The 23,137-nt window shown below is 40.4% G+C and overlaps 1 protein-coding gene across 4 annotated transcripts in view; it reads left to right on the top strand.

Annotated features, from left to right (window-relative positions):
- Positions 1–19,912, top strand: part of IQSEC1 (IQ motif and Sec7 domain ArfGEF 1) — a 272,859-nt gene extending 252,947 nt beyond the window's left edge. For all 4 annotated transcript variants that reach the window (XM_066326971.1, XM_066326974.1, XM_066326972.1 and 1 more), the window contains 7 exons: positions 268–297; positions 1,484–1,609; positions 2,907–3,006; positions 6,262–6,423; positions 7,241–7,417; positions 13,717–13,766; positions 15,244–19,912. In XM_066326971.1, coding sequence (XP_066183068.1) covers positions 268–297; positions 1,484–1,609; positions 2,907–3,006; positions 6,262–6,423; positions 7,241–7,417; positions 13,717–13,766; positions 15,244–15,684 — 1,086 coding nt within the window. In that variant the 3' untranslated portion in view covers positions 15,685–19,912. The remainder of the gene's footprint in view (positions 1–267; positions 298–1,483; positions 1,610–2,906; positions 3,007–6,261; positions 6,424–7,240; positions 7,418–13,716; positions 13,767–15,243) is intronic.
- Positions 19,913–23,137: the final 3,225 nt, after the last annotated feature.

Below are 23,137 nucleotides of genomic sequence, written 5' to 3'. Positions count from 1 at the left end.
AAAACTAATCCTGACCTTGTAAATTAAATGGGATTAAGAAAACAATGCCCTTGGTGGAGTCCTAGCTTGAAGGATTCTTCTGGTGGGAGACTTTTTAACTGTGTGCAAGGAAATTAGGGAAGCAGGCAAGAGTCTTTATTGATAGCTCTATTTGTTTTTACTTTATAGGCATTTAGTCATAGTCAGAGCGTGCCATGTTTACTTGCTATGATACAGTTCTGTGTTTCTCTGAAGTTTAATCAACTTGTATGTGTCTTTCTACTGTAGATCGGATCTCTGCACCATGGACTTGGTTGTGTAGGTATTTCTCTCCTATTCCTTCAAAATTTATAGTCACTGTAAACTGGCAGCATTTTCCTAAACTGGAAAAAAGACACTCAGTTACACTTTTAAATTTTAAATTGCCAATGTTCTTTCAGGCAATGTTTTCTTTGTGTTATACTAAAAACTCTCCAAAGTATAAAGATTTTCTTGAAAATGGATTTCCCAGAGGCTGCTTAATTTATTGCCAAGGGCCTTCTAGGCCTTTTTAGTGCATTTCCTATTTATTTGAAATATTATTGTCACTGTAGAAATTAGCCAGTGAAGAATAAACAAATAATTAAAATCAGAGTTTGCACCTCACCTTTCCACCTGAGCTTGTGGAGTGTTTATTCTTTCTGGTCCATTTGAGAATTGAATGATACTCTGGAAAGATGCTGCCAGTTAAAGTTCACTTCTGAATGGTGGATGAACATTGAAGATATTGATTCCAGATGTAAATTATAGGCATGGTCAGTAATAAAGCTAAAACTCTTCTTATAATGCACCAGTTTATGGATTTCTTTTGGTGCTGTTAATGAGATCTCATCATTTGCATTTGAAAGAAATTAAGTCTCGCTCAGCAGCTTCAGAGAGACCTTCAGCAGACATTTCCAATAAGAAAGTGAAAACTCAGTCTTGATTTTCTTGCTGGCTTGAGAAAATAAGACAGGTTGAAAATGCATTTGCTTTGTCCTGATGTCACCATTTCCTTGGAATTAGGGCATAAACAAATTGAATGAACTCGGTGGCTGACAAAAAGTAACTTACAGCATCTCACAAAAGCTAAATTTGCTTTGCATCCTTTCTCCTGATGATAATAAAAATGCTCATGGAAGCAACCGTCCCTTGCTTTGAGCTTCCACTCAGGGTAATCTCAAGTTCTTTCCCACTTCTATAATTTCACAAAATAAAACTCTATCCCCAGTAGAGCTTCCATCCTGTATGGGATGCAGGCTGTTAGAGAACATTTTAGAGAAGAACTCTGATGAAGTTTGAATGTCCTGCAAGTTTGTGCCATAAACTCCTTATGTTCCTGTTGTTGGTCCTTTGATGAAAAGGTCTAATGGTCTTAAAGGTAAAAATATTTGAAGTATTAAATAAAAAAGATTCTGTGAATAAAAAAATGCTCTTTCTTGGCTAAATGTTGTTGTATGAATGATGAATTTATGTATTATTGCAGGTGCTCTCTCTCCCCCACCGGAGGCTTGTTTGCTACTGTAGGCTGTTTGAAGTTCCAGACCCAAATAAACCTCAGAAGCTTGGATTGCACCAACGAGAAATATTTTTATTTAATGATCTTCTAGTGGTATGTATTTCCAGGCAGAGAGAATGAGGCATTCAGAAATCATATCTCCATGAAATCATTGGTGGTGAAGTCCATGAACATTCCTAAAAATAAATGTCTGGTACCCTGTATTCCAACAATCCCGGGATGATTAAGGGATTCATATCTTAATTGTTTAAATTCTTTGTGATTTGCTTTTGAACTGAAGTCTTTTATTGATGGCTACATTCTATAAGAAGGTATTTGGTGCAGTAGCTTTTACTGTAGAGGAAAAAACCTCACCTCCAGTTCACCCATTGCCCTGAAGGATAAACAGAGACATTATTTATTCCATGAATAATGAATTCAGGGTACTTGTGGAAAACCAAAATTGCATCCTACTCTGTATTCCCCAGATGTTCTATAAACCAGATCTGTTTGTGCACTGAAATAGGAATAGGATCTGTTGAAACAGATTTTACAGTTGACTTTAGTTTTTAGTGTGCACTTCCCCACAACAGACTTTGACTTGACCCAGTCTTTTGAAAAGCAGACACACAGAACTCAGGACAGCTTGGAATTATTTGGTTGATTTACTCTTAAAAATAGGGAAATTTGTTGCACTCCATTTGGAATGCACTTGGCTGTTACCTGAGAACTGAGAACTACACTAAATATTTCATTTTTTGTTAGGAAAAAGACACACCTCATCTACCCAGTTTTATTGCCTGTGGGTTTTTGCCACAATACCTGCAGACCTTAAAGCCAGGAATTAAATAAGAAACATTAATCCTTCTGCTTCTGAGTATAACCTAGGAGTTGTAAATGGGAGCTTGAGTGGTAACTGATGGAACATTGTTTTCTGCTCTTTTTTATTACTTACTCAGATGACAGCAGTTTTATCAAACTGTTTGGGGATTAATAAAGACCAAATTTGTCAGTGTGGTAGCACCTAAATTTGAGGGGGGGTTAAGGATAACTTAAATGTATTTTCATTTTTTGCTAGCACAGAAAGGATGCATGGTTATTTTTGGTTTTGGAATTTCAAGAAGTAGAGTTCTGGAGGAGAGAGAACACAAAGGCTTTATGTGTGGATAAAATATTAACCCTTTGCTTTAGAGAATGATGCTGCAGATCTTTGTTTTCTCAGTGGCAGGAGATTAAATACAGCAGTTGCATTTTTAAGAAATGGAAAAAATAACAAGTGCATTGTTTCTGACATACTTGTAACTTCCTTTTAAATAAAATGTTTTCTCTTATGCTAATTCTTCAGAGCAGTACAGGCACAAGCACATTTGGTGGACGGAATATTTCACTTTGTTTATCTGATACCTTTCAGGTGACCAAGATTTTTCAGAAGAAGAAGAACTCTGTTACATACAGTTTTCGACAGTCCTTTTCCCTCTATGGAATGCAAGTTCTTCTCTTTGAGAACCAGTGTAAGTATTTCCTCTCTTTGGAGGACCCCTCTTCATAAATTAAACAAAAATGGTGTAAGTGAAAGGGATGGACAGGACTTGATTGTGAGTTGAGGAATGAAATTGCTCTGGATTTAACTTAGTTCTGAAGTTTAAAGCAAGATGCTGTCAGTATAGAAAACAGAGTTTTTTGGTTGCAGTCAGAAGCCAAATCTCCCCAAATGTGTTTGTGATTGCTTGTAAAAAATAAAAGGATTGCCAGGAAATTAACACATCTGTTGCTGAGTCAGTGATATAGTTAGCTGGAACTGAGTGATAATAAATAATGACTCTTACAGTGAGATCTGTAATTCAAAACACTTTTTAATTTATTTTCATGATTTGTGGCTTAACTTCACTTAGATAATGTATGCTACCTCAAATTTAAATACAAAGCATAAACTTTAATTTTCTGACACCTTTTGTTTATGTCTCTTAGAGTCTGCATCAGTCCAATATTCTTTTTTATCTTTAGTGCTCCTTAGCAGACAAAAACCCAAATAATTTGCTGAAATCCTGCTTCTAAGCCCATATGCAGCATCAGCAGTGACAGCAGAGCACAGTTGTTTGTGTGGTACACAGGGAGAGAGCCTGACTGAATTCATGGTTTGTGAGCAAACCTTCACCCCTTGATAAATTGGGTACAGCCCAGGGTGAGCTGCTGATGTTCCTGTGCTTTTCTGTCATGGGAGGTTCTTAGTTTTGCCTTGTCCTTGAGAATGTGCTCCCTAAAAATCCCTTGCTGTTATGAATCAAAGCCTCTGGAGATTTCCACAGGGAAGGTTTTGCAGAGCTCACAGCAGCTCTGTAGCCCACAGATTATTTCTGTGCTTACACATGCATTCTCTCTCTCTTGTGAACACATTATATGATATAAAATTCCATTTTGGAGGGGAAGGACAAACACATCCATCCTGGATTCTACTAAAATAGAACGATTTGTAATTCTCTGATGCCATGTTAAATAAAATATATTTTAAAAATATAAGCATACTAAGTAGAGAAACTAATAAAATAAATTTAAAAATATCTGCAGTGAAACAAGAGGTAAAGGATTGGATTCCTCCCAGTGAACTGGAGGCATTTTAACTGAGGCACTGCAGGAGGATGAATTCACTGAGTTGAATTCAGTGCAGTGCATCAGTGAACAGACTGTACTCTAATATTGGTGCCTCTTAGGTGAGAGGCACAATTTTCCAGTTGGGAAAGACAAGTATTTGCCTCCTTTGATTTGTAAAAGTCAATATCCTTCATCTCCCCTGTCCTCAGCAAGCTTTGAGCTGTTTTGGCCAGAGCCATCAGTAACTGTGTGGAGCAGCTGTTCCTGGTTTCAAGGGAATAAAAGCCAGTGTTGCTAAAGCAGAAGCAACAAAAAATACTGGTTTGGCTGCTGGTGAGGTTGAACAAATGACTGGCACTGGTGATAGAAGAATTGACTTTTAATGATAGAAGTCAATTATGGTGAGGGATGGATAAGCTCCAAAAGGGAAAACAATGTCACATATCTCTAGTAAATAAATAGGCCATAAGGGAAGTATATTTCCCATTTTCAGTCAAAATCAGTAACAAAATATAGCAGGGGAGCCGATCACTTAGGAGAGAGTGTGACTGAAACCAAGAAATACTGATGTGAGGGTTTCCTGAGATTTGATCAATGCAGTGCAGAGAAATACCTCTGGTAAGAAAATAAATGTGTTTGTTATGTGTAAATTTCCTCTTGGCTCCTGTTGGGGGGCAGCTCCAGTGACTTTGGGGTTGTCAGGTTTTCTTGTTTGGTTTTGTAAACATTTTTTTTTTTTTTCCCCTGGGGTGGTGCAGAGCTGTTTGCTGCATTCCCTGGGCCAGTGTTCCCAACATCCCACCTGAGCCTGCCCAGCACTGGGACCATTGGGCTGTTCTGTGTCAGGGGTTGACAGCAAACCCCAGCAAAACTCCCAAATCCTTCCTTCCTCCTTCCCCTCAGGGCCACTTGAGCCTCAGGGCAGTTCCTTCATTTTCCCGGAAGATTGTAAAAGGATTTGCTTCACTTTTGGTTGCAGCTTTGATCTGGGAGTTTTGGTATCCTAAAAGAGCCAAAGTAAAGGTACCCTAAAAGAGCCAAAATAAAGGTATCCTAAACAAGCCAAAATAAAGGTATCCTAAAAAAGCCAAAGTAAAGGTATACTAAAAAAAGCCAAGCACGTGCACTGGTTTCTCAATAGCTGAAGTCTTGTTGAAGCCTCCTGGCTTTGAGGGTGGGGAGTGCCTCACTTCATTTGCTGGCTCTTGAGGGAGGGAGGTTTCAGCAATGGGAGCCCTTGAGCTTGGGCTCAAATACTGAAGTAAATATTTGAGAGCTTTAGCAAACCAAGAGGGGAAGGCAGCTGAGTAAAAGAAAACACTGAGTTAAAATGCACACCTTGAGGTTTGCTGTCACCCATTGCTCCAGGCCTGTGCTTCAAGCAAAGACTGATTTGTTTCCTACAGCAGAATGTATTTTCATTCTGTGTATCTTTCTCTAAATGAACCTTCTGTCTCAGTCAGGGGATAGTTTTGACCAGCTGTTAAAATTTCAGCAGTACACCTAGAAAAGAGGCAAAGACAGTTCCCTGAAAAATCTGGCTTTTATTATTTAAAGTCCATAACATGGGTCAAAAGAAGGGTGAAAAAACCAAATCAGTCCTTTTACTTCTTCAGTATGTGATTTCACAGATACTTTTGACTTTATTTGAAAGAAAAATAAGGGAAGTAGGATGTACAGGGAACACAATCCAATAGGAAATACTAAATCTGTACCTGCTTGTGTGTTTGTTTTTCTGCAAGTGGTGAGTTAAAAGTAAAAAAAAAAAATTTGTAGCACTTGAAATGTCTTCAAGTAGCCTTTACACTCAGTAAAATTTTGGTCACAAGTGGGTAAGGTAGGTGATGGGATCTGTTCCATGAAAGAAAAAATATCCCCTTAGCTTTCTGCACTTTCTTTTTCCCTGCTGTTTTTGATATGTATTGTATATTGTACCTTAAGGGTAGCAGCTACATAGAGATATCTCTCAATATTTGTTCAGTATTTGGCAGTTAAGCTGTTCCAGTGTACCTCAGGGATTTTTATTCCAACTTTGTGCTGTCAGACTTTTATTTCTCTGACTTTGCATCCTCTGTGGTAATATTAGTAAAAAAGCTTTCAGTCTTGGTGGGTATTTTTATTAAAAGAAAAGTAATTGTAATAATCAGAGCTTAGTTTTTCTTGCCTTTTCCTTCCAGATTATCCCAATGGCATTCGGCTCACGTCAGCTGTTCCAGGAGCAGATATCAAAGTACTCATAAATTTCAATGCACCAAATCCTCAGGACAGGAAGAAGTTTACAGATGATTTGAGGGAATCGATTGCAGAAGTTCAAGAAATGGAAAAGCACAGAATAGAGTGTAAGTACAAAGGTACATATAATAGAGCATTTTCCAGCTAATCAAAATAAAAAAAATTCTGAATATGTGTGTAACACACGAGAACTCCTTAAAAGTTCAAAATAATATGTGTTTTCCCATGACTTTGCCTCAAGAAGGAGGAAAAAACCAATAATGTCTTAAGCCCCAGCTGAGTTCATTGACTCCTATTTACTGCAGTGTAGCTGCAGTGGAATTTATCCTGGGCAAGCTGCAAATAACAATGGACAGAGGGGAGCTGGATCTGTGATTTGTAGCATAAACTACAGCAAGAATTCTAGGGATAATTTGTACAGAGGACAGATGGATCTGTGATTTGTATCATAAATTTACATCAAGAATTTTAGCGACAGTTCAGACAGAGGAGAGCTGGATCTGTGACTTGAAGTATAAATCTCAGTAAGATTTTAGGGATAATGTGGACAGAGGAGAGCTGGATCTGTGACTTGTATCCTAAATTACATCAAGACTTTTAGGGGTAATTTACCTCACACTGAAATTCCCAGTGATGGCCCTTCCAATAAACTTCACTGAGTTTGTCTTCATTTCCATGTTGCGATTCCTGCAGTCAGTAAGGAAGCCCTTCTTGGTCCAGACTGATACATTTTGCTGGTAATCCCGTGAGTGGATGAACGTGAAATTTTATCCCATTTCCCCAGAAGTGGTCCTGACGCACATCCAGCTGTCTCTAGAGGGGTGAAGCTGCTCTCTGGCTCTCCCCCCTCTACAGACACAGGGATGCTCCGGGCACTTTCATCCCCACAAAGCCCAGCTGACAAACGCTCGGTGTGTGTTGCAGCCGAGCTGGAGAAGCAGAAGGGGGTGGTTCGCCCCAGCATGTCGCAGTGCTCCAGCCTGAAGAAGGACTCGGGGAACGGGACGCTGCCCAGGGCGTGTCTGGATGACAGCTACGCCGGCGGCGAGGGGCTGAAGCGGAGCGCGCTCAGCTCCTCCCTGCGGGACCTGTCGGAAGCAGGTAAGCGCTGCCTCTCCTCCCTCCCCGGCCCTCCGCATGCACAGCTGCCTCTGCAGCAGCCCCACAAAGCCCACCTCGCTCTGCCTTCGCCAGAAATAATAGCGGGGTTGGAACCTCACACTTCCAAATGGTCCTTCTCCTCGCCCCTCCCGGCTCGTGGGTAATTTCTGGTTGTTTGGGGTTTTGGTTTGGGTTTTTTTTACCCTTTACCCTCTGTTAAGCGACCTCTGTCTCAAAGTATTTAAGCCGTTGTAGAAACTTTTAAACGACAGTGAAGACAGAGGAAAAACTGTAAGTTTTTAATAAAACAGAAATGATCGACTTGTGCGAGGAGTAATTCACTTAGTTTTTCCTTTCTTTTTTTTCTTTTTTTTTTTTCATCTCCTTTGCTTTTTCCCCCCTCATAGAGTAGGGCTAGAAAGGGAAGGAAAAGCTCCTGGTCTCTGTGTCACGAGCGCTTTCTGTGTACTCTGTGCTCAAGTGTACCTGTGTTACCACCTGGATGAATGAAATTGAGTGAAGCCCTGGTAAATCCTGTCTAGAGCTGTGTAACTCAATGTGTCCCTGATGCTCTTTGCTTGGTTTGTAACTCACAGTTCCTAATTCTTGCAAAAAGGGGTTGTTGTGAAGTACTCTTGACAACAGAACCAAAGCAGGACAAGAATGCTGATAACCCACAAAGCCACTGATGTGTCTTAATTTTTATTAACTAATTAAAGACTGGAAAGCAGTGGTTGGTGCTGTGATTTTTTTTTTTTTAGCCAAAGCAAGCCAGGGGAAGTTGGGCATGTTTTTATTCAATGGTTTGCCTCACACCTGGCATAGCCACATAATCTTTCAGTGTTAAAGGTTCTTGTCAGTGACAAGAACTCTTATCTGAACATCATGTCCACTGTTCAGAAAGTACTTCCAGGGACAGTAGCAGGTCTATTTTTTTTTAATTATTTGGGTTTTTTAGTTCATAGGCTGTGTTGCATACTCTGCTTTGTTCTTTCAATTGCAGTGATAATGTACAGTGTAGTTATAATTTCAATATTCCGTATATCTTTGGTAGTAGACACTACTTACCTATTTCCTTTTTTTTTTATTTTTCTTTTTTTTTTTTTTAACTAAATAAGATATTTTAGCTTTGTTGCAATAAATAAAACTGCTGTAAACTGAAATGATAGCCTGTGTTTTGTGGGTATATGTATGTGCATACGAATATGTAGAGAGTGAGCTCTTTCAATTCTTTTCTTCTCTGTTTAGGCTTTCATACTCACATCTCCATGTGCTTCATTAAAAAGACTTAGGCCCTTGATCCAAAATCAAGCTGAAGTTGAATATTGGTGCTTGCCCAGCTCCAGTGGATTTTAGATCAAGCCCTAGTCTTCACCACTCTTACCTCTCAGATTTGAGGATACTTCATCATCCTTTTCTGTTGTTTTGGTCTTATTTCATTAGAATGAGAACTACCATATTGTTAATATGTGAGTTCAGTGGGGATCTGTACCCCTAAATGTGATTTCTGATTAATTTTTTCATTCCATCAGAATTACTCATCCCTCTCTTTCAAACACTGCCATGTATTTGAATTCATACTATGGGTTTAATTCAACAAACCAGCATTTGTAATCACAAACACATTTCACAGGGCATGCCTACAACTGGCATGCTAATTACTGAAAATAACCTTTTTCCATGACAAAAAGTACAAATCACTCACAGACTGCAGGGTTTATCAATGAGTTTGTTAAACCCAACTAAACTTAATTTTAACTTGAAATAGCTGAGAATTATGGAGAGCTTCTGTTTGGTCTTGTGCAGTGCAACTGACTTGAGAAATGACCTGCCTGTTACTTGCTTTGTTTATTTGGTGGAGTGACTTCAGGGAGATGATCTGTATCTTTCTTGCCTTCTCTCAGGGGACAGCTTGCATGGGAGGCTAATTTCATTTTTAATGTGGGAGAGGTGATCCATAGAAAAGCAAAGAAATCACTTTCAGCTAGGAAGATACTGCACCCCAGTGATTATCCCCTATTAAATTTGCTTCTCTAAACCAAGACTGAGTTAGGTTGCCTCGGATCCTTTTGTGGATAAAACACAGGATCAACAAGGAGGGGGAACAGGAGTGTGAGGAAAGTGGGTTTTTAGAGAGACCCTTTCTACATTTCCTCAGAAATAAATCTAACTAACATGAGAAAATGGCCTGGTTGCACATTTATGCAGAAAGGCAGGTAAATGTCCAATGAACATTGCAAACCCAAAATTGTAGCTGTTTATTCAGTGAAAGGAAATGTGACTGAACAGCATTTGGCTGCCCAGGTACAGGACAGAACTTCAGGAAAACAATCTGTCCCCCAGACACCCCAGTAAATGGAGGCTGTGGAAAGTGACTTTGAATTTCTCTGAGTGATGATTCAGAAGCTTCTGAGAGCTGACAAACCCTGCCACCCTGGCTGACTCTGCCTCCTAAGCTGGAAATGCACAGAAAAGCAGGATTTGTCCATCAGGAATCTTTTCCTGAGGGTGGTTCCCTGCATTTGCCACAACAGCTCAACCCCCAGCTGTGGAAGGGGTGTGATGAGGCTCTCTTCAGCTGAGAGACGCAGTTGTTCCTTGTGGATCAACAGTTCTTTCCATGGAATACAAGACAGAATGTGGCATCCAAGTGTTCCAAGATGCAAATATGTCAAAAACATTTTGGGCTTTATTCTTCTCTAAAGAGAAATGTATCATTTTTATTGCACATTCATGAGCTATAGTCAAGGAAGAACTGAATTTATTTGTTCCAGACTTTAAAATTCTTAATTTATATTAAAATATTAGAAGCCAGACAGATTTGAATGCATCTAAAGCTGAGTTTTATGAGTCTACAGAAAGATGGAAAAAGTCTCCTCACGGCCACTGTTCCACAGGAAGAATGATTTGGTCACTAAAGCAGGGTAGGAAGGATTGGACTGGTGGTGTTTCCTATTCTGCTCCTCCCACTTTTTTGGACTGATTTTATGTTCTTTAATTTGAATTCCAGCCACTTTTGAGTGGCTGGGGGACCCAGTGCTTTTACATTGAGTTTACAGTGGAATTCAAACTTTATTCCCACATCCCTAACCTGTAAGTTGGGAATAATATTTACACACTGAACTGGCTTAAAAATTGCAATTTACTTGTTTGCCCCAGTATTCCACAACAGCCAGGTAGTACTGCCCAGATGAGGGTGGTACAGCTCCTTTTATTGGGAGCTGGGCTTGTCTAAACCAGCCACAGACCAAAAAAGATTGCTTCAAACCCAAACAAAAAGTATCTCCAGGATTGAAATAATTCTATTTCACTGTGGGGCCTTAAGACTGTATCTGTTTCACACAGAAAACAAGATGAAAATGTGAGGGTGACAAAGAGTCTTTCCCCCTCGCAGAAGTGGTCTCTCTAATAATCAGAGAGTAATTTAATTTAAAACTTTTTTCCAAGCTTTTTTCCCCAAGACACACAAAGCCAGATCATGATACAATACAATTGATCAATTACCTCAGTGGCCCAGAAGAGTTTCAAGAACTACAGAGCAGCAGTGAGAAATATTTCCGTGTACTGAGCTGTGAGATCACCACACATCCTGTGATGTGTCCTGCACACATCCATTCTGCAAGGTGCAATGGCTTTTATTAATGAAGCTCGATTTTCTTTTGGCATGGTTAAGTTTGTAAAAATCTTGTAATCACCTCATATTTCTAATACAAATTTGAAATATCCTTGTCCCCATATAATGCATGTTCATATATGGGACATACATTCGTGTAAGTTAAAGATATTTCTTACAAGGAATATTCATATCTAACAGATAAGGTTAAATTCACTGAAATTTAATTTTATAACATAAATTAAAGCCTGCCTTAACAGCCTTAAAAAAAATTAAAGTAAGCGTAATATATTAAGCAAAACTTCAGATTTGATAAATACCACCTTGCTTTATAGCACAGTTGCAAATTATCCTGCCAGTACATGCTGAGATGCAGTTCTAGTCGAGAGAATTTTCCTGAGATACCTGTGCAGGCTGGAGCTCTAGGAGCCATTTTTGGGATGAGATGCCATCCCAAAGACCAGGGAATACGCACAAATTGGCAGGGGGAATGCTGCAGGGGATTTACTGAGCAGCCTTCCCATCACACTGCATGTCAGCACAGAATTGGGTTCAGGCGGTTTTTAAGAAAATGAACGAAGCCTCTGTACAGTGATAGGGCCCATCTGAGGGAACTTTACAGGCATTTTAAGTAGGATTTTTCTATTTGTTCTTGGCTTTGCAAGTACTACTCTGCCCTGAAGTTATTCTGAGCAAAATTCCATCTGTCGCTCTCTGTCCGTATTTACTGTGTCCGTGGTTATTTGATCAGCCTGTGACTCCTGCCATATGCAAAAGGCATTGGATTGTTGTGTTTCTCTTCATTTTTGGCCACGTTTAATGCCCCGTGTCAGCTCTCAGTCTTATTTGCAACCCTGACTGCCGAGTTCCGAGGTGGCTGCCGCAGTGTGTTTGCATCAGCAAGCAGGAGTGATTGGAGTGTTAATCAGTACTAATCCCATTATCAGAGCAGAAAAATATCAAAGCCTGACCGGGAGTCAAAATAAGGGATTATCAAACCAAATTTTTCTTGGGGGGCTCATAAAATGGTACAGCTCTGGTTTGGCTGGGGCTAAAACTGCAGCAGGAGATGGAGCAGTGAGCTTTTGACAAGGAGCTCATCCAGGGGAATTGTTCCAAATCCCGATCAATTTTACAAGTCAAACACAACACCTTGACCACAAACGCCTTTCCCTCAGTTTAATGTCACTGCAGAGGGGTTTGTACTGGGGAGCAGCTCTTTATAAGAGGGGAAAATGCTCCAGTGGCCTGGAACTGTAGTTCTTAAGAGAAACTTGTTTCAGGGCAGTGTCCTGTGACCAACCAGGTCAACATTATGCTTATAAATCCAGCAGGTGATAGGTTTTGATCATGCTGATCCTTTGGGTAGTCTGAATTGTCCTATGAGCAGTTCCAGTGCTCTCTAGTTCTGATCCCAGGTGCTTTTGGGGTGTCTGTGATGAGGGCACATCATTAATTGGTTCAGTGATGCTGAAATCCTCACGTTCTCCCCTAGAAGTCACCTCTCAGAGCAGAAGATTCTGAAGGCAGCAATGCGCCAGTGCAGGGTGGAGATTGTCTTTGTTACTTGGCCTTGCAGGAAAGCAAGGAGAGAGTGCCGAGAGGGCTTTGGTTTCTAAAGCCCTGCGGATTTTAGGGAAGCTCTGAGCACCTGAGGCCTCCTCAAAGCTCAGCTTTGTTCCTACACCCTGCCAGGAAAGTATTCTGAAACTTTGCAAAGCAAAGCTTCCACAAGCTGTCTTCTAAAAATCTCTCTTTCCACTGCAGCCAGATGCTATTTTCTCTGCTGTAAAGTGAGAAAAAAAATCTGGGATCCTGTGTCCTGTACCACTGAGGTCTTCTGGGTCTTTGGGCAAACAGTCTGGAGTTTCACCTATGGGTTGAGGCAAATGTCTTTGCAATTTGAGACTGTTGGAGTACAAATCCAACATGCTTAAAGATAAAAGCACTGCACAGCTAAACAAACAAAATCTAGCCATAATGTCAAGACAGATTCCAGATTTCCTGATCAAAAATTAAGTTTAGTTTTTTCTCTTAAACCTCATGAAAGAAGATTGTATGAAATCCACTGAGGTTCAAAGCTGAAATTGCAATGATAAAATTGATGAAATGATAAAACTGATGAAGTGATAGAGCTGATTAAGTGATAAAATTGATGAAATGATAGAACCAATGAAATGATAAAAGATGAAATTATAAAATTGATGAAGTGATAAAAACTGATGAAATGATAAAACCAGTGCCCCTCACAGTGTCCCACACTGAAGTTCTGAATATTTCAACATTAAATTTTGCATTTGAGTTAATGCCACCCCACAAGTATATCTCAGTATTTAAAGAAAAAAAAAAAAACCCTTTGTGGCCAATCAGATTCCAGGAGACCCAACCATTTAAAATCTTTGCTGCTCAGCATCACAACCACAGCACTAAACTCAGCTGCTCAAACACACGAACCCCAAGAACTGTGCAAATCTCCCCCCAAAAAACCAAACCAAACCAATCACACTCCGCTCGTGCGAACACAATTCCCATCAACAACAACAACCACCCTCCAAATCAGCACTGGAGCCCCACAAAGGCAGGCAGGTGCAGAGGGCAGCTGGCCCTGCTGGCCCCAGAGCTGTGGGGTTGTGTGGCGCCGGTCGTGTCGCAGTCTCTAATCTCTGCTGTTGCATGTCCTGGGCAGGCAAGCGTGGGCGACGCAGCAGTGCAGGATCGCTAGACAGCAATATGGAAGTAAGTAGGAAGTTCCTGATGTCTAGCTGGATGTGATGATGTGCATTTCAAACCTTTCTTTTATATACATACATATATTTTTTTGCTCTTTTTTCTTCTAACATATATATATTACCTATATATATAACCTGCCTGCCACGGATAAACTGCATGCCTAGGCTACTCACTCTGTATTCTTCCAGCTTACAAAAGCACTGACAGCTTGTTTTAGAGCAATGCCGTTTTTGGTTTGAGCTAACCTTGTTCCCTTTGTTCCTGCAAGCATGGTTAAATGGATATGATGTGTCCTTTTGCCACCATTTCAGTCTGGTCCCAGCTTAAAAGCCCACTTGCTCTTTGTTACCAAGTACACTGTTCTTGCTGTTTGATATTTAGCTACAACTATTGACTGTCATGCTCAACCATCCCCATTGCTTATTTTCGAGTTCAATTGCTAAATGTATGCAGTCATGACACCATGGAATTGCACAGATAGGGCATGGGAGGATAAAAAATTTATTCAGATAGGTGAATTCAATGTGGATTTCATGAGATTTCATTCATCTTCAAACCATTTATATATACTGTTCATGTCTCTGAATTCAGCTTGCAGATTTTTTCTTTTTTTTTTTCCTCTTTTTTTTCTTTTCTTTTTTTTGGTTGGTTTTTGTTTTGTTTTGGGTTTTTTTTTTGTGTTTGCTCTAGGTAGATTGCAGTTTAAATCTAGCACACTTTGCCTAAGTATTGTTGTGTCCCGTAACTCTTTAAAGATACAAACCCTGAACTTCCAGGAAGTAAATTCCAGGCTAAATAGTAGAGAATGTTGGACCACAGGTCAGAGTAATACAAGCACATAGAAATCTTAGTGGCAAAAACAGTATGGTTCCATTTAACACAAAATGCAGAGCTAGGCCTGAGAAGCAGCACTGTCATGTATAGTAGTGGAAAACTACTATAAATAAAGATTTAAATGCCATTTTAAAATCTGAACTGTAACTGTAATATTTGCTGCTGTATGTTTAACTATTTAGGCAGAATTTAATGTGGCTTTTTTTCTTTTTTTTTTTTTTTGGCAGATAAAAAAGCAAGTATGGTATTTTTTGTAGTATTTTAAAATGTGTTTTTCCTTTAAAAACACACTTGTAGGTCTTATGTTACTCTTCTGTGACTTTTTTTTAAAATTTAAAGTCCTAACTTTTGATGTCAAAGTACTGAGGAAGATCACTCAATGTTTAACATCCCCTGAGAAGGGCATTGCCCTATTGGCAACTTAGGGCAGGTGGAGATTAAATTTTCCCTAGAACTCTTTAGCACAATCCCACCCCCGTATGAACCCTAAAGGAGGAGTTTGTGGGCCAGTGTAAACTTTGGTTTTTTCTTTTTTTTTTTTTCTTCTTTATTTTTTTCCCTTTTGGAACATTTCGAGATTTTTTTTTTCTTTTTAATTTATATATAATTTATTTTAATTTTTATTTTTTCCTATTAATTTCTTTTTTAGGGGTCCATCATTAGCAGCCCTCACATGCGCCGGAGAGCGACATCAACCCGAGAGTGTCCATCTCGCCCTCCTCCTCACCAGCCTATGCCTAACTCCTCCTCCCTGCTCGGCTCCCTGTTCGGGAGCAAGAGGGGCAAAGCCCCGGCGCAGAGCCACCCGGCCTCGCAGCCCCCGCACCACGCGGAGGGCGCGGCCGCGCCACACCCGCACCACGCCCCGTTCTGCCACCAGAACCCGCCGCCCTACCACCACCACCACCACTACCACCCGCCCCCGCACCCGCACCCGCACCAGTACCACCAGCACGGCCACGGCCACGGCCACGGCCCCTTCGTGCCGCACCACGGCCCGCACCACGGCCCGCACCACCACGGGCCGCCCCCGCCGCCCGCCGCCGGCAGCGCCAAGCCCAAACACAGCGGCATCAGCACCATAGTCTAGGCACTACTAGGAGCCCTCCCGGGGACTCTGGGGTTATACACGGCTGCAAAAAAACAAAAATAACAAGAAACAAGGCACTTGTGGGGAAGCGACAGATCACACACACGACACACCGTCAGTTTTTACCTAGGTCGGTTAATGAGCTTAAAGGCTTGCTGTTACTAAATAAAATAATTCCGGTTAGCCCGGGCCATGCTGGTTTTACTTATCTTACCGGAGAGATGTTTCACCACCACCTGGTTAGTTCCTATTTTCCAAACTTGCCTTGAAAATGTGCTGCTTGCTGAACCTGAGGAAAGCTACCTTTTACACCAAACCCCTGGACAATTTTACACGTGTAACAAAAAGTTAGCCTATGGGGGAAAAACAAAAACAAACAAACAAAAAACCCAGGGAAAAAAGTGAGACAGAACCAAGTGTTGCATTCTTGCTCTTTTATTCTCAATGGGCAAAAAAATTAAGTAGACCTGATATGGTTGATGAAAGTACGTAAGTAAACTTTATATAATATAAATATATACATATAAATATATATATATATATACTGTATAGTTAACATTTGTGCTTGGAAAGAAATTTTTTCAGTCCACAAAACTAGCAATATAGACTTTACAAGGAATTCCACTTACTTGATAGGACAGTATAATAGATGAATAGCATATGAAAGAGTAGACCAAAAACATTAAAGGTTAGAAACCAATTTCAAACATTTCAATATTTTCATCACAAGTCCCCCTGGACTTGTTAAGATTTCTAAGCAATCATTACTAAACGTGCCAAGTAACATAGCATTTAAATGTTGTAGTCCAATACTGCTTTGTATAAATCCTTATTTTATTAACACGATGATATCATACGTAATCAGTATTAGAGCTGCTCTGCTATTTCAGGTAAGCAAACTCGTTAAGATGCAGTAATTACTCCGTAGCAACAGAGGCTGCCCACTGACCAGGGAGAGGCATCTCCACGCATTGGTCACACAAGTTCTTAGACACTTTAAAGGCTGTGATAACTGTGAATTTACATGATCCACATTTCTTTTTGTAAGCATACGGATTGAACGAGCACACGGGAAGAGTTCCGCCAGGTGCATGTAAACACTGCAAAAACATTCATCTCAAAACATGAAAATGGCAAACCTCCATCCTTCTCAGCTACTTTGGTTCCATGATTTCTCATTTTTACCCCCAGCGAAGCTGAATTCTAGTCCAGAGTGTTTCCAGTGGAAGTGCTCTAAAACTTGAAGGTTTGTTTTAGAATTTAGTATAGGGTTTTTATATATATATATATATATATTAAAAAAAATAAAAATCTGTAATTCCATGTAGCCATGTGCTAGCAACAAAGTGGCTTTACCATTTTTACTCATCACATTTGTTAGTTTGAAGCACCCAGCACTCAGCAGGCTGAGTTTATGCTCAAACCCTCACTTCCATAGTCCAGTTAGCTGCAAGACATCACATAACAATAGGCTGTGCTGTTGTTGCTTATGTGTTGTAGCCAAACCATTTGCAAATTTCTCTACGATTTGTATCCCAAAATCCTGTACAAAGTTATCCATGGCACCTACTTTGTAGTTTCAGCACTTTGAGCCACTGCAAGGACTTAACACCTAAGCAGTAGAGACAAAGGAATCACAACTGCAAAACTGTACCAGCCTAAAAGCAAACCTTGAAGAGGATGAGCAAAAAGTTCCAGTAAGAGATGGGTAAAAGTAATTACAGCTCCAACCAGGCGGGTTTCTGTGTAATAAAAGTGTCCCACATTAGGAGGACGTGGGAGCAACAGGGTGACTTGTCATGTTGGCTTGCTCATGGCATCTCTAGCGTGGGGAGGATGGGAGAGGTTCAGTCATTTTTTTTCCCCTTTCATCCCATGGAAACCACAATACCAGCAAAACTGCAAACTGAGCACTTTGTTCACCTCCACAGAGAGCAAATACAGCAATCTAGAGTTGTTTAGCCTTTTGTTTCCAGCAGTCCACGTTTGTTTCACACATTGTGCAATACATTTTCCCCTTCTGCTCCTTCTCCTCGGATTGATCTCCATGAAAAGAAAAACAAGTGGTTATTCTTTTTTCTCTGTCACTCATTCTATTTATTCTGAATTCTGCGGCTTACCTTAAGAGGGCCCGCCCGGGTCCCCTGAGGCTCTGTTCCTTGCAGTTTAAAAAAAATATATACTGTTCTTATAAGGGAAAGTAGAACTGTCTGCATGTCATCTAATGTTATTAGTGTGAGGCTACACTCTACATATTGTATAATTGCAAAATATATCAGTGTTACTGTTGATATTAATTGAAGTAAAGTGATAACATATTTCAATATGTAGACTTTTCTTCATACATCTGTACCAATAGTAGAGTCTAACTGTAATTTATAGGTTGTTCCAGAAAAGATAAAGAACCATCCAGGTGCAAACATCTCTCAGAAACTGCATCTTTTAATTCAAACAGAGGTGAGAAAGCTCCTCTTCACTGGGTGATGGAGTCTGTGCTTGTTTCAGATGCAGAGGCATGATGGAAGTAAAATTCTGTATATGGAATAAAGGCAGAATGTGCAGTAGCAGTGGAGAGGAAAATCTGACTCGCTGTGTTGATTAACATTGAGGATGTTAAATCTCCCAGATCCACATTTGCTTTATATTTTAAAAACCCCTTTCATTCATTTAAATTAGAGTTACATTTAAATGTTCTGTACTTAAGCAGTAAGGCACAGTTTAATGCCTGACCACTGATTTTCCATGTGCAATCAATGTGTTTGTGAACCAAAGCATTGAGGAGATGTCACAAACGTGCATGCACAGAAACATTTCCACACGGTTCCATGGACCTTGGGGAGGAGGCTGGGCCTGCCTCTCACAGGGAGTGTGAAATCACAGATCATTTGGAGGCTGGTTAGAAACCAAACCTGGTTACTGAGAGCACAAGATTTGGAAACTCTGTTCTTTCAAGCCAATGAGGAGAAACAGTGGACTTGACTTTCATTTTCCCCCTAGTTTTGTTTTGTTTTGTTTTGTTACTTAGACTGTGTGTTTCTATGTACTACAACTAACCAAACGTGTCTTGGTGTCAGCACAAGTCTCCAGACCTTTGCTGCTTGTTCAGGGTTGTAATAAAAACCTCTCTGACTCCGTCCTTGATCAACAGTTGCTTAGAGCAGTGTGGGTCATGCCTAGAAAAGGAAAATTCCAGTACTTGGGCTTAAGAAAATGAATTAAAACTAATTCTTCAGCCTGCAGGCAGGACTAGAATGGAGAGGGTTTTTTCTCAGATGCCATTGCCAATGACAAACTGGTACAGAACTGCACAGAGTGACTGTGGTTCTCTCTTCCCATAAACGATGTGGCAAAGCAGTAATGCTGATCTGAGCAAATGAAAGGGAAATTTAAAGAATGAAGGTGTGGCAACAACAACAACAACAAATCTTTTCTGGGACAACAATCAAATATATATTGGGGGTTTTATTTTTTTAAGTTAAGAATGAAATGTAAAACGATGTAAAAAAAACAAAAAATCAAAGTTCATCCTAATATAATGTGCGTCTTGTATTGCTAAAAAAAAAAAAGTCTAACATACAGTGTAGAATGATTTTCCCATCATGTACTGCATGCAGCAGAAGCCTCTTGTTTCTTGATAAAATGAGCTGAAAGACAGTCAGCAGATATTTAAACACTGAATCTCTAGATGTTGACTTGCTGTTCCATATGAAGCTGTGTGTTTTCTGCAGTTAAGCATGCATTTTGCTGTTCCCTTGTAAAATACCATCGCACTTCTTGCCTGCAAAATGGATTCTCGTGTATATATTTCAAAGAAAAGTGGAGCCAATAACAAGATCCAATTTGGAAAAGAGAAAAGGGGGTGGTGAAAATGGGACCAGTAGGGGGAATAGAGAATTCTCTAAATTGTACATAGTGTGTAAATTAGCATTATTATAAGTCTGCAGTCACTTTGAGGTTGCCTATCTCCTGCTAGGAACTTAAATCAGCTTTGAGTTGTATTAAACTGTTAGAATTAGGTCTTGAATGCAGACTGTTAAAGACTTCAAAAATCATTATGCTTACAAGAAGCTTCTGTTCTGGGGAGGCTCGAGACCCCTTTTGTAACTCTGGGGAAGAAAGGAGTGCTTTCATTTTAATATGCATTCTGTTTGTAAGTAGTAACAGACCCTATTGATGTAAAACTATAACTGTGATCATGTGGAGAAATCAAATAAACCATTTAAAACTCTTCGTTTCTCCTTTTCTGCAATCCAAGAGCTTCAAGTCCTCATATTTGAAATGAAGGAAATTCCTTCCAGTGGCATCCTGGCCCTTCTGAGGCAGTGGGATTTATGCTGCTCACTTGTGAGGGGCCAGGAACTGAAGATCAGGTGGTGAGTGGAGTCCGTGACCCCTTCTCACTCAGCTTGGGTTGGTGTGGTGGTGCCTTGATAAATTTGGTTCTAGAGTCACTAGAGAGCAATGAATCCAGCAGGCAGGTGTGCACACAGGGAGGCAGTGACTCCAGCACCCAGATGTGCAGACAGGGAGACAATCCAGTACCCAGATGTGCAGACAGGGAGGCACAGCAGAGGCGCTGGTGGACAGTTCCCAAACCCCTCGAGCCCTGGGTGATGCTGACAGCTTTGAGACCTTCTGGCCCAGGAGCTGTGTCCAGCTGAGCCTGGGTGGCCTCAGGAGCTCCTGCCCAGGTCACTTCTCCCCTGCTTGGGGAGGGTCCCCTTTGTCCTTGCCTGGTCCAAGCCCTGGGCAGCTCCATGGGACCCCCAGGAGCTGGCAGTGCCTCTGTGGGCACAGGCAGGGAACCCCCAAACTCCAAACCCCATCACTGGGTAAGTACTGCCCAGTTACTCCTCCTCCTCTCTGCTTGTGGGGCTCAGTCTCCAGCCCAGAAGGATCCTTTGGCCTTCCCAGGATTTGAATGACATCCTGCAGTTAAACATGGATAATCACCTGTGGGATAGCCCAGTGTGTTCTGGCCTTGGTGCATTCCCAGGAGATGTAGTGTGTCTGTGAAGCCTGGCCAAGCTAATGCTCAGCTGTCAATTAAACTAAACACCGTGCTCGCTTCCGTTTTCTATGAATTTTGGGAGCTCTTGAATTATTTTATGGGAATAGTCAACTGTCACCTCTTTTCTGGAGGGCTGCAGTTTCAGGATGTGCATCTTCATGGATAATTTTGGTTTTGGGTAGGTAAGTACACACTTGCCATCCTTGTCTGTGCCACCCCCTGACCTGTGGAACCCCTTAGAAAGGGACCAGTGCCTCTGTACCATAGAAACATCCTCTAGTGGAAGAAGAAGAATTTGCAGAGCTATTCCTCACTGATATTTCTGCTTCTGGTTTAGAAATTAAGATTTGTAGAATGTGAATACATTTCAAGAAGACAAGAGGTCTGCACGTGGCAGTGCACAGATGGCAGCAATGAGTTGTCATGCAAAAAACAGTAATAAATAATAAAAATAAACTAGCTGGTTTAGATAGCAACTTTTTTAGCAAGTTCTTTTCCAAGTGTTTTTGTATTTTTTGTGTTGAAATAAACACAAGATTAAAAAGACAGAAAAACAAAATAAAGAATTTTAAATGTTTTATCTATGTCTTTCTTCAGATTTTTTCAGACTCAACAGTCAGTGAATTCCACTTAACTTTGGTTTTTTTTCCAGTTGACCTTAATGATTGATTTTCATTCAGGGTTTCATAAAAACAGGTAAGGTATTTTAGCACATATTTATTTTATTTTAATAGTTGTGCAGTATTTTATTGATCTCCACCCTGTGTTACACCTGCATTAAATACACTTTTTGCAAAGGAATCTTTCTGGGTTTTTACCCTACTTAGTGACTTTTGCTGCTGTGTTTTGTTGACATAAAATTTCAGGAAGACAACCAGTAGCACAACCAATCAAATAGAAATATCTAAACCACATAAATATTTCATTTTAGGTGTATTTTTTAGTAGGCCTTCCTCCTGTTTCCTATTATTTCAATTAAAGCCAAATCCTGTATTACTTAGCAAAACTAAATCAACTGCAGGATGAGGCTGGCCTTGAAAGTTAGGAAAATCTGAAATTAATATTTCTGCTGGAATTACTTCCTCAGCTAAGCAAGACTTAAAGTTGTGTGGGTGATGCTGACTTGAAGCCATCACTTTTATCAAATGTTTAGATTTAGCATTTTTGCCATGTGAATAAATGCGTATTTTTGGGGATAAAATGAAAATAAAAAAATCCCCTTTATTTAGCATTTTTGCAGTAGCTCATATGTGAAATTAGCAGCATGGTTCATGAGAGACAGCAGCTGAAAGCAGCCACAGGAGTGTGCAATTCATCAGCTCTGCTGGGAAATGACACCACTGGAGCTTTCATTTATTTTTCATACTTGCACACAGTGCTTTAGACAGGTCTGTGTAATGAGCAAAGTAAAAATGATCTGTCTTTAACGAGATGAGCAGGGGAAATTCATTCCAGGGCAAATGGGATGTTAGGAGTGGATGGTGGAAATGTCTTTTCTCTGCAGCTCCTCAGCTCTGCCTTGTTTCTGATGAGGAAATGGGCCCTGGGTTTGTATCCAGGGAAAAGCAGGGACTGTGCAGGAGTTCTGTGACTCAGCAGTGGGATCAGAGTGAACCAGGGCTGGAAATGAAGTAATTTAATCATTGCCAGTCTGATTTTGTAGTGATTTTTTATGGGAGCAGAGCTCAGCTGAGTGTGGGACCCTGCAGGGAGGTGGCCACCCCTGTGAGCACCTTCCCCTTCCACCAGCTCTCTCATGTGCTCTTGGCTGATTATTCCCTCATTTTGCTGGCTAATATTCCTTTATGTCCATCTCCAATAAGAAAGAACATTTTTATTTAATGATTCATCCTCTATATTGTCCTTGCCGTCTTTCTGGTAGTCTCTGCTTCTGCCTTACACCAGGCTCCAAACAAATGACTCTGCTGTAATTAAAAATAACATTTAAAAAAACTCCAAAAACCTGAACAAATCAACCAAACACACCCCTGCAATCACCAGAGTTGGAGATTCTTCTGTTGTCCTTCAGCCCTTGAGTTTGGAAGAGCAGCAACATTTTCCAGCCCAGTGACAAACGTGCTGAATATTCCAGTTCAGACTTTAGGCATCCCACGTGTTTATAGCCCTGAATTTTCACGGCATTTCAGCAGGTTTTAAAAATTGATTATGTGCTAACTCCTCTGCTATGTCAGTCTGTAAATTTTCAAAATCATTTATCTGTGTATTTTATGCCTAAAGGGAGAGGCTCTGTTTTTGCTCTTCCTAATTTTTTTTTTTTCCTGCTAGTGCAACATGCAGCTTTTTGGGCTGTTGCAATATTCCATGACCCTGCTCACATATTTGCAGACTACCAGCAGAGCTTCATGCAAAAAAAAAATGTGTATATATATATATATACACGCCAATCTATACATCCCTCTGACTTCAGGAATTTGAAATTAC

The sequence above is a fragment of the Sylvia atricapilla genome, chromosome 11, assembly GCF_009819655.1.
Source record: "Sylvia atricapilla isolate bSylAtr1 chromosome 11, bSylAtr1.pri, whole genome shotgun sequence".
In the NCBI taxonomy this organism is placed as follows: domain Eukaryota; kingdom Metazoa; phylum Chordata; class Aves; order Passeriformes; family Sylviidae; genus Sylvia; species Sylvia atricapilla.
This window is presented reverse-complemented; position numbering and strand designations above follow the sequence as displayed.